Below are 12167 nucleotides of genomic sequence, written 5' to 3' on the forward strand. Positions count from 1 at the left end.
CACTAACTCCATCCACACACAACTTGTTTACAAGAAATGTGCTGCACCACCCCCAACCAGACCTGAGTCCAGGGGGCCTCACTAAATTATCCCCACAGCAGTTTACAGAGGAAAATTGTTTAAATAGCCACAGAATTATTTATTTCATGTAGCCATCCTCAAAAGTATAGAAAGAGCTCCCCCAAAAGTAATTAATATTGACATCCGCCCATTACTAGTGACAAGAAACAGGTAGGATTTCCTTTACTTTAATGCTTATTTATTGAAAGTATGTAAATTTTCACTTACTACTTTAAGCATTGGGGCTAAAATATAGCTCAACCTTAAGAAATCAGAGATTGACACTAAACATTGATGTACAAAATAATGGCCAGCTCTAAAATATACTGAGTGCTACAATATGTAGCCCATGCAAACCCAGATGGCAGAATAATATTCCCTAGGGAATCAGAGGACACACACACACACACACACACACACACACACACACACACACACACACACACACTTTGAATCAGTAGATTAGAATCCTATCAACTGGGAAACTCCTTGCTGAAATTTTATGATGAATGAAAAAACCCAGCATGCAACAAAATACACCTTCCTCATTTTCAGGATCCACGACATAATCGAATACAACAGTGGCTGAATGAGCAGTCTGTGAGAGGTATCGTACAACTCTCCTTCCAGTTAATCTCGGAGCCCATCCTTGGATGGTATGAAATCACTGTGGAGAGTCTCTCTGAAAAGGAAACACATCACTTATTCTCTGTGGAAGAATACGGTAAATAATAGCTATAAAGTTATTACCTATTAATAAGAAAAATAACAAAATCTGTCAAGTTTTGCAAAAGCATGACTATTAAATCATGTATTGTTAAGTGTGTATCTCTTCCTTGCCTTTTTCCTTATCCTCTGTTACTATTTCAGGATCTTCCACCTACTGTGATTTTAATCCCCTAGTTCACCCCATAATCATTATGCAATTCTGTTAACCTAGGTATCTGTTCTATCTTTGTTTTGTGGTATTCGTATCTGGAATTCAGTTTATATGATGGTTTCTGGGATGTTAACTCTTTTTACACCACATTTATGCTTCAAAGCACTACTTATAAAAGGAATGGAATTAACATTAGTTATATAAGGAGGACTTCCTTTATATTGTCTCATAATATAAAGTTCTGTTGTGGTGCCAGTATTTCCATTTTACAAATGAAGATATGGAGACACACTTTCCCAAGCTCAATACCTGAGAGATTATGTATTTGGAATCCAAATTTGCATTTTTCTATCTAATTCCAAAATCTAGCTCTTATGTATTTCAGTGTCCACCTAACACTGTTTATTAACAGTGAAGACAAGCAAGGTCCATGGTTTGTAAAGGAGAAGACAATTGCTTTATATAAATATATTGATATTTTTATATAAACGTCTTTTATAACCTTTTTTTTTTTACTGACAGTGTTACCCAAATTTCAAATGATTGTGGATGCACCAGAAAATATCTTAGTTGTGGACTCTGAATTCAAAGTTAATGTCTGTGCCTCGTAAGTTCAAATAGTACACAATAAAATGATGTATTCATGGAAAGATATTAGAATGGGATGAAGCTAGCTAAACGAAGTAAAATAGAAATGTGCAGAGGGCAAGGGGAAAAGAAAGTGTGAAATTATATTGCTGATTTTATGAATTCTTGCCATACCTCAGTAATTATTTGAATGTGTGTTATGACACATGGTTTTAAGTAGCAGTTTAAGATGACTGACTACTGTCGTATTTACATTGTAAGGTAACTCATTGTTTTGCATCATCCAATACAGTAGTTACTGGCTACGTGTGGCTATTTAAATTTCAATTCATTAAAATTAAAAAAAAAAATAAAAATTCAGTCCCTCAGCTGTGCTAGCAACCTTTCAAGGGCTCACTAGCCACACGTGACTAGTGGCTACAGAGTTGGAGGACACAGATCTAGAACAGAACATTTCCATCATCCCAGAAGGCTCTGTCAGACGGTGTCATGTGCTTGCTCTGACTTCCTGATTCAATATTTGTATATTGTACGATTATAGAGGAAAACCATAGTTCAAAATACATCATAGAGAAAAGTACTGCAGTAAGAGTTGAAAGTGGCCCCAGGGTAATTCTGGAGCACTGTGTGGAGGATATTAAAGGCAAACAGGGACTTTGGGCAAACAGTGAGGGGCTCCACTGGTGTATGGCAGGAGTAGCAGCCTGCAGTTCAAGCTGTTTTCCCTGCTGCTTGTCACTGAGTCAAGCAGCATTAGTGGAGCTTGAGTAACTAGCAGTGACAGTTACAGTGCAAACGTAAAGCTTTGTCTCCTCAGACCCACGTGAGGATTAATTCTTTCCCTGACTGCAGATCACATCTCATGTACATTGCTTTACTTTTCCTTTTCCTTTTGGATTATTGAAAATAAGAAGTGCTCTGATAATTTCTTGTTGTAAGGAGAGTTTCATTACAGAAATCTAAAATTCCATGCTGGACTTCGAGGTTAAAGCTTTGCCTGTGCTGCAGCTTGTGTCTGCTCCAGGCTGGAAGTCTGTAATGGCAAAGAGACATGCCGACCTTTTTGATATCCCTGTCTTGGGCTTGACCTTCAGGGTTGGAGTGGGAGGAGACCAGAAAGGAAAGGAACAGGAAAGTCTCATTGTAATTGCGTTGTGGAGACAGGGAATTGACAGCACAGTTGGAAACACCCCTGAGGAATGAAAATCACCAAAGCCCAGATGTCTAGTACTACCCTGCCACTCTTAGCTGTGCGTTGGTTCCTGTGTCATTGCTGCTGGAGAAGTATTGCAGTAAGTGAGATCGGCACTCTGGGACAAGCCAGCTGGGAATCCCAAAACATATACATGAATCACTAAATGGTTGAAGACTCCAACAATTTAAACCCAAGGTATTAAGCTAAAAAAAAAAAAAAAATGTATACCTGAGAAAACAGTTCAAGATGAACCAGAACAAAAATTTAGAAATAATAAAATGTATAGACTCAGGCATAAATAAATAGTGAATCTTTAAAAAGATCAAAGATCTTGGAATTCAGCATATTGACTACTAAAATAAAAACATATAGAAGGGCTGACTAGAAGAATGGATGATGCTGAAGAGAGAATTAATGATTTGGAAGATAAAATTGAGGAATTGTCATAAAATGTAGCCCAGAGGAATCTACTGTTAGTCAATGCAAACAATTAGTCTTTGCCCTTTTTACCTATTGTTTCAATTTTTAACAATGAAAGTATATTTGTGTATATCTATGTAATTAAAAATAAATATAATTTACATTTGAAAAGTAAAAACTATTCAAAAATTAATGTATACTCATTATAGGATATTTTGAAAACACAGAAAAGCGAAGAGAAACAAAATATTATCCTAAGAATTGAAAATCAATGACTGATGTATTTCTTTTTTTTTATTACTAACACTTCCCTTTGTGTCTTAGTGACTTAGCTATATGACTTCTACATGTCATCTATTTCAACCTTTTTAATTAAAATCTATCTTTGCATAAAGAATTCAACTCAATTTTATATAGTGCCATTGTTTTAGATTTCCTCCAAAAAATAAATGTTTAAGATAATCAGCTTTTTAAATGTAGTTGCAGTGGTGGTTTCAGCCTCTAAAGAAAGGTTTCAAAATAGCTATTTAGATTAATAATGACATTGACCTCTTCTGTAATTCTATCGTTGCTGTATTTTTCTATTAGATATACCTATGGCAAACCTGTGGAGGGAAAGGTTCAACTTAGCATGTGCAGGGATTCTACCGTTTATGGTGCTTGTGGGCATCTTCCCGATTCAGTCTGTAAACATTTCACCACTCAGGTAAGAGATATATCTGCAAAATCATAAGTAAGTTCGCATTAACCTTTAATCCTCACCTTCTGTTTACCTTTCTTTCTTCTTGTTTCTCTCCTTACAATTAAAAATGCTTTTATTTTATATTCCTATTCCCACTTGTAAATGTCCTATTCTTCTTTGGCCTTGCTAATTTCTCACTTTCTATTGACTGATAAAAGCAAATTATAGTATTGGAAAGTTTAGTAGTAAATTTGATTCTTAATTAAAAATGGATTTGGTTCTATATCCAAACCTACACTCTACCAATATACTGGAAACGTGATATGTTCTCCACTTCGTACTTTGTGAATTTAGTCAGAGAGAGGTGCAGATGATCGTGCACATTCAAGATTATTAAATGAGTGATTACTTTTCTCTCAATCTGTTCTCATTGGAAATAAGTGTGCATAGGAGTTCCAGATGGGACATGTTTCAGTCAGAGTTCTTAGCTACTAATAAGGGAAATCCAAACTTACAGTGGGAGAAATTTCCTGAAAGGACTCACTTGGAACAGCATCAGAAAATTGACACAGAAGGGCTGGTCTAGGATGTAGCAAGGACTTTAGCTACAATCCTGCCAGAGTCTGACGGGCTATTATACAGATGCCATTCCTGCATTACAAGCAATGTGATACCACATATCAGCACACACACACACAAAGTCATATATTTCTGTTCTCCCTAGAGTAGACTTTTGATTAGGAATCATTACAAACCTTTTGGTTCTTGAATTTTAAAGTTTTATTTGGGCAATAAACAATACCAGTAATAATAATTATAATAATAGGTAACATTGAATGGATGCTTGCTATGCGTCAAGCACTGGGCTAATTAGTTTATGTGCATTTAATTCCCCAAACAACTCTGGAAGTAGGCACCAGTATTATCACCCCTTTATGTATGGCTGGAATTAAGCAGGGAGACGTTAGTACATTGTTCAAGATCATATATTTAAATAACTAGTTGGTCTGTATCTTTAGGCATTTCAAAGAATACTAAATTTTCTGCATTGATTCATTCAACAAATAAATATTGAAGTCCTTTAATATGCAAACATTATTATTTTTAGGAGCTGTAGTGTTGATCAAGACAGATCTGGTCCCCATCCTCATGGGAGTTACGTTTTATGAAACAGTCATTACCTTTAAAAGATGCACACTCTAAGGAAACTGTGGTGTATATNCCATACCTCAGTAATTATTTGAATGTGTGTTATGACACATGGTTTTAAGTAGCAGTTTAAGATGACTGACTACTGTCGTATTTACATTGTAAGGTAACTCATTGTTTTGCATCATCCAATACAGTAGTTACTGGCCACGTGTGGCTATTTAAATTTGAATTCATTAAAATCACGTGTGGCTATTTAAATTTCAATTCATTAAAATTTAAAAAAATAAATAAAAATTCAGTCCCTCAGCTGTGCTAGCAACCTTTCAAGGGCTCACTAGCCACATGTGACTAGTGGCTACAGAGTTGGAGGACACAGATCTAGAACAGAACATTTCCATCATCCCAGTACGTGTGGCTATTTAAATTTCAATTCATTAAAATTAAAAAAAAAAATAAAAATTCAGTCCCTCAGCTGTGCTAGCAACCTTTCAAGGGCTCACTAGCCACACGTGACTAGTGGCTACAGAGTTGGAGGACACAGATCTAGAACAGAACATTTCCATCATCCCAGAAGGCTCTGTCAGACGGTGTCATGTGCTTGCTCTGACTTCCTGATTCAATATTTGTATATTGTACGATTATAGAGGAAAACCATAGTTCAAAATACATCATAGAGAAAAGTACTGCAGTAAGAGTTGAAAGTGGCCCCAGGGTAATTCTGGAGCACTGTGTGGAGGATATTAAAGGCAAACAGGGACTTTGGGCAAACAGTGAGGGGCTCCACTGGTGTATGGCAGGAGTAGCAGCCTGCAGTTCAAGCTGTTTTCCCTGCTGCTTGTCACTGAGTCAAGCAGCATTAGTGGAGCTTGAGTAACTAGCAGTGACAGTTACAGTGCAAACGTAAAGCTTTGTCTCCTCAGACCCACGTGAGGATTAATTCTTTCCCTGACTGCAGATCACATCTCATGTACATTGCTTTACTTTTCCTTTTCCTTTTGGATTATTGAAAATAAGAAGTGCTCTGATAATTTCCTGTTGTAAGGAGAGTTTCATTACAGAAATCTAAAATTCCATGCTGGACTTCGAGGTTAAAGCTTTGCCTGTGCTGCAGCTTGTGTCTGCTCCAGGCTGGAAGTCTGTAATGGCAAAGAGACATGCCGACCTTTTTGATATCCCTGTCTTGGGCTTGACCTTCAGGGTTGGAGTGGGAGGAGACCAGAAAGGAAAGGAACAGGAAAGTCTCATTGTAATTGCGTTGTGGAGACAGGGAATTGACAGCACAGTTGGAAACACCCCTGAGGAATGAAAATCACCAAAGCCCAGATGTCTAGTACTACCCTGCCACTCTTAGCTGTGCGTTGGTTCCTGTGTCATTGCTGCTGGAGAAGTATTGCAGTAAGTGAGATCGGCACTCTGGGACAAGCCAGCTGGGAATCCCAAAACATATACATGAATCACTAAATGGTTGAAGACTCCAACAATTTAAACCCAAGGTATTAAGCTAAAAAAAAAAAAAAAATGTATACCTGAGAAAACAGTTCAAGATGAACCAGAACAAAAATTTAGAAATAATAAAATGTATAGACTCAGGCATAAATAAATAGTGAATCTTTAAAAAGATCAAAGATCTTGGAATTCAGCATATTGACTACTAAAATAAAAACATATAGAAGGGCTGACTAGAAGAATGGATGATGCTGAAGAGAGAATTAATGATTTGGAAGATAAAATTGAGGAATTGTCATAAAATGTAGCCCAGAGGAATCTACTGTTAGTCAATGCAAACAATTAGTCTTTGCCCTTTTTACCTATTGTTTCAATTTTTAACAATGAAAGTATATTTGTGTATATCTATGTAATTAAAAATAAATATAATTTACATTTGAAAAGTAAAAACTATTCAAAAATTAATGTATACTCATTATAGGATATTTTGAAAACACAGAAAAGCGAAGAGAAACAAAATATTATCCTAAGAATTGAAAATCAATGACTGATGTATTTCTTTTTTTTTATTACTAACACTTCCCTTTGTGTCTTAGTGACTTAGCTATATGACTTCTACATGTCATCTATTTCAACCTTTTTAATTAAAATCTATCTTTGCATAAAGAATTCAACTCAATTTTATATAGTGCCATTGTTTTAGATTTCCTCCAAAAAATAAATGTTTAAGATAATCAGCTTTTTAAATGTAGTTGCAGTGGTGGTTTCAGCCTCTAAAGAAAGGTTTCAAAATAGCTATTTAGATTAATAATGACATTGACCTCTTCTGTAATTCTATCGTTGCTGTATTTTTCTATTAGATATACCTATGGCAAACCTGTGGAGGGAAAGGTTCAACTTAGCATGTGCAGGGATTCTACCGTTTATGGTGCTTGTGGGCATCTTCCCGATTCAGTCTGTAAACATTTCACCACTCAGGTAAGAGATATATCTGCAAAATCATAAATAAGTTCGCATTAACCTTTAATCCTCACCTTCTGTTTACCTTTCTTTCTTCTTGTTTCTCTCCTTACAATTAAAAATGCTTTTATTTTATATTCCTATTCCCACTTGTAAATGTCCTATTCTTCTTTGGCCTTGCTAATTTCTCACTTTCTATTGACTGATAAAAGCAAATTATAGTATTGGAAAGTTTAGTAGTAAATTTGATTCTTAATTAAAAATGGATTTGGTTCTATATCCAAACCTACACTCTACCAATATACTGGAAACGTGATATGTTCTCCACTTCGTACTTTGTGAATTTAGTCAGAGAGAGGTGCAGATGATCGTGCACATTCAAGATTATTAAATGAGTGATTACTTTTCTCTCAATCTGTTCTCATTGGAAATAAGTGTGCATAGGAGTTCCAGATGGGACATGTTTCAGTCAGAGTTCTTAGCTACTAATAAGGGAAATCCAAACTTACAGTGGGAGAAATTTCCTGAAAGGACTCACTTGGAACAGCATCAGAAAATTGACACAGAAGGGCTGGTCTAGGATGTAGCAAGGACTTTAGCTACAATCCTGCCAGAGTCTGACGGGCTATTATACAGATGCCATTCCTGCATTACAAGCAATGTGATACCACATATCAGCACACACACACACAAAGTCATATATTTCTGTTCTCCCTAGAGTAGACTTTTGATTAGGAATCATTACAAACCTTTTGGTTCTTGAATTTTAAAGTTTTATTTGGGCAATAAACAATACCAGTAATAATAATTATAATAATAGGTAACATTGAATGGATGCTTGCTATGCGTCAAGCACTGGGCTAATTAGTTTATGTGCATTTAATTCCCCAAACAACTCTGGAAGTAGGCACCAGTATTATCACCCCTTTATGTATGGCTGGAATTAAGCAGGGAGACGTTAGTACATTGTTCAAGATCATATATTTAAATAACTAGTTGGTCTGTATCTTTAGGCATTTCAAAGAATACTAAATTTTCTGCATTGATTCATTCAACAAATAAATATTGAAGTCCTTTAATATGCAAACATTATTATTTTTAGGAGCTGTAGTGTTGATCAAGACAGATCTGGTCCCCATCCTCATGGGAGTTACGTTTTATGAAACAGTCATTACCTTTAAAAGATGCACACTCTAAGGAAACTGTGGTGTATATATGTTTAGGAGCTGTAGTGTTGATCAAGACAGATCTGGTCCCCATCCTCATGGGAGTTACATTTTATGAAACAGTCATTACCTTTAAAAGATGCACACTCTAAGGAAACTGTGGTGTATATATATATATATATATATATATATACATATATATATATACATACCATGGAATACTACTCTGCCATAAAAAAGAATGAAATTCTCCCATTTGCAACAACATGTATGAGCCTGGAGAAACTTAATGTTGAGTGAAATAAGCAAAGCACAGAGGAATAAATACCACGTGTACGCAGCCATATGTGGGAGTTAAGAGAGAAAGAAGGCAGAAAAGAAAGACCACAGTAGTGCATTGGTCTTGCACTTGCAGAGGGAGAGAACATTCCTTGGGCTACAATGTGGAGTTGGGGGGAAAGGGGGAGGGAGAGGGAGGTTGGGGATAATTGGGTGGGAGACACAGGGTACAAATTGCAATTTGTGGTAATGGGTAAACAGCCAGTATGAATCTGGCCCCCACATCATGGGCACTAGGGGTGACAATCAGCTTTGTGTCTTATGAATATTCACAACAAATTTTTTTAAAAAGTTTAAAAAAAAGATGCACACTCTAGAAGAATGAGCCACTATTAGCCAAGTACACAGGGTAGGTAGACCCCAGAATGCGTTATCAAAGAAGGTTATATTAAATAGATGCCCTTCAGGATATTTAGGAGATCTGCAAAATTAAAATACACATTTACATATGTAAAGCAGAAACATAGACTAAATGATTTATCTAATTAATCATCTTTAAGTCTGGTTAAACATTTTCTGGACTTTTAAGCTTGTAGTAATGGTGCGAGACCTCTGTATAGTTTCAGGAACCCCATGAAGCGGCATATGGTTGTGATATGCCACCTGACATCTCAAGGTCTCAGTTTCCTGATATCATTACAAGATGAAGGAGGTGAACAATAACTCAATTTTTCCCCAATATAACGGCCTACGAATCTATGAACACATTTCGTCACCATTCTAGATACTTTGGAAATATTTGCCAATTTCTTCAGTTTAATTTTGTTTACTAATTCCGACATTTCAAAAAATTCACTTAGTGAGGCATTCTAACTTGACCAAACAGACATTGAAAGAAATTTAAAATGATCTAATAATAATAATATCTACTATTTACCAAATGTTTACTAAATACCAAACACTTATCTAAACTGTTTCCAGTCAATATCTTATGTAATACAGTCAGCCCTCCATATCCATGAGTTCCATCCGCAAAATTAACCAACCACCACATCAAACATATTTGAAAATAAATAAATTAATGTAAAATAACAATGCAACCATAAAAATAATACAAGCTTAAAACCAATTCAGTGTAACAACTATTTACGTAGCATTTACATTCTATTCGGTATTATAAGTAATCTAGAGATGATTTAAAGTATACCGGAAGATTCGCAAGGTTATATACAACATTTTACATTGGGGACTTGAGCATCCATGGATTTTGATATCCATGGTAGCATTTACATTCTATTCGGTATTATAAGTAATCTAGAGATGATTTAAAGTATACCGGAAGATTTGCAAGGTTATATACAACATTTTACATTGGGGACTTGAGCATCCATGGATTTTGATATCCATGGGAAGGGGGTGTCCTGGGACCAATGCGCTGAAGATACTGAGGGATGACTGTACTCACAACGCTATGAACTCCTAACTAGCATCGTATTTTGTACAAAGTAATAAGTGGCAAAGCCAAGATTCAAATCCTGGTATTTGACTCTAAAGCCTGTGTCCTTAACTGCCATGTAAATTCTAGTTCCATAAATATCCAAGTCATGGTAACTACAAAATATAAAATTCAGGTTCAAAACTGAAAAAGAAGATTGATTCAAATGAACAGAATTGAAAATATCATGTGTGAAAAAGAGTGACTAGGGATAGATGTGTCATTATCTTGTGGATTAACAAACCTGGCACCATGAATATTTTTTTTTTTAATTCAGTATTTTAAGAGTTAATATTTGTTAAAAATTCAAATGGAGTCAAGGGGAAATACATACACTGAACATTTAAATTATAAAAACACAATGGTTTGTTCTACATAATTAGAATTTGGGTAAAACAGTACTCTTAAAGTTGCTTCCCAGAGGTTACATTTTCCCTAACATTGTCATATCTTATAGTCTTTTTAAAATTCAACTTTTCTTTTATTGTTATGTTTATTAACTTCACAGTTAGGGAAAGATGGATGTGTCTCCCAGTTTATCAACACCGATGCTTTTGAGTTAAATCGAGAAGGATACTGGAGTTACCTTGAAGTGCATACTCTTGTCACAGAACATGGAACAGGTAATGTCCTCTAAGCAGTCACACCCCAGTGGATATCACTGTCCCATTCAAACTGTTACCTGATGGTCAACTACACGATCTTAAAATAGTCATTTTTTGTGAGGGCTTGCCATCTGTTTCTCAGATCCAAACTCTGAATATTTCTTATTTTAACCAAAATTTATTTATTAGACACCTATTAATGGATAGTCAGATATTAAATTCAAATGAGACTAAACTAGAAGTCAGATGCCAATTTGTTAATTTATAATGGGAATATCTGTTTTTAGAGAGCATTTCCTCTTTTTTGAATCATTCCATGTATAAATACAATTGATAAATGTAGTTGTTGATTATGAATTTTTTTGGTGAGCATAGAATTAGAATAAAGGAATAGTATTGTTTTGGAAGAATATTTTACCAACCCCCCGAAAAGAAATCCAATTAAATATCTTTATCTCACAACCAAGAAAATATCTAATGACTAATTTCTTATGTGATCCTGACCTAGTGTCCCTCTCTCTCCCTTAAGTTCAGAGTGATAAATTTTATTCCCTGAAAAGTTTTTCTGTGCCGGCCACTTTCTTTGTGTTAATACAGCGTTTTTAAAATTTTATTTTACTTTATTTTATTTTTTAGAATCTGGCCTACACAGGGATTGAACTCTGGATCTTGGTGTTAGCACCACACTATAACCAGTTGAGCTAACCAGCCAGCCCAAAATAGTCTTTCTTAACTTATGCATGTATAACAGATATTTTGGTAAAATTTCTCTTCATGAGATAGTAAATATTAATGTAATTATATCAATATTCAAAATCTTAGAGGAATCTGTCCCATCCAGAGGAAATTCAAATATTAAATAAACATTTAATTTATATTTAAATATATTCATCACAGTGATATAAATAAAGAGTAGTTTACTAAATAATAATATGTATGTTTATATAAGAAAATGATGCAGCCATTAAAAATCTAAGTTTATAGAATTGTTAAAAAAGACAACATAAAACCACACACACATTTACAGATATAAATAAGTTATGTGTATATATACACATAATCCCAACTATAATAATATAAATGACAGATACAAAGGTAAAAATTTGTAGGAAATAACCTAAAATGTTGATTTTTGTTACCTTTGGGATATCTGATGTTTGGTAATTTATATTTTCTTTAAACTTTTTAGTTTCTAATAATATACATATATTACCATTCATAGTATGAATAGATTAAAGT

The 12167-nt window shown here is 34.9% G+C and overlaps 1 protein-coding gene across 1 annotated transcript in view; it reads left to right on the top strand.

Annotated features, from left to right (window-relative positions):
* LOC103600735 (ovostatin-like) overlaps positions 1–12167 on the top strand; it is a 103899-nt gene that overhangs the window by 21426 nt on the left and 70306 nt on the right. Inside the window, 4 exon segments of the mRNA XM_008585065.1 lie at positions 616–784; positions 1463–1547; positions 3732–3849; positions 10832–10946. Of these exon segments, the coding sequence (XP_008583287.1) occupies positions 616–784; positions 1463–1547; positions 3732–3849; positions 10832–10946 (487 nt within the window).

Source organism: Galeopterus variegatus, unplaced genomic scaffold, assembly GCF_000696425.1.
Source record: "Galeopterus variegatus unplaced genomic scaffold, G_variegatus-3.0.2 Scaffold3432, whole genome shotgun sequence".
NCBI lineage: Eukaryota > Metazoa > Chordata > Mammalia > Dermoptera > Cynocephalidae > Galeopterus > Galeopterus variegatus.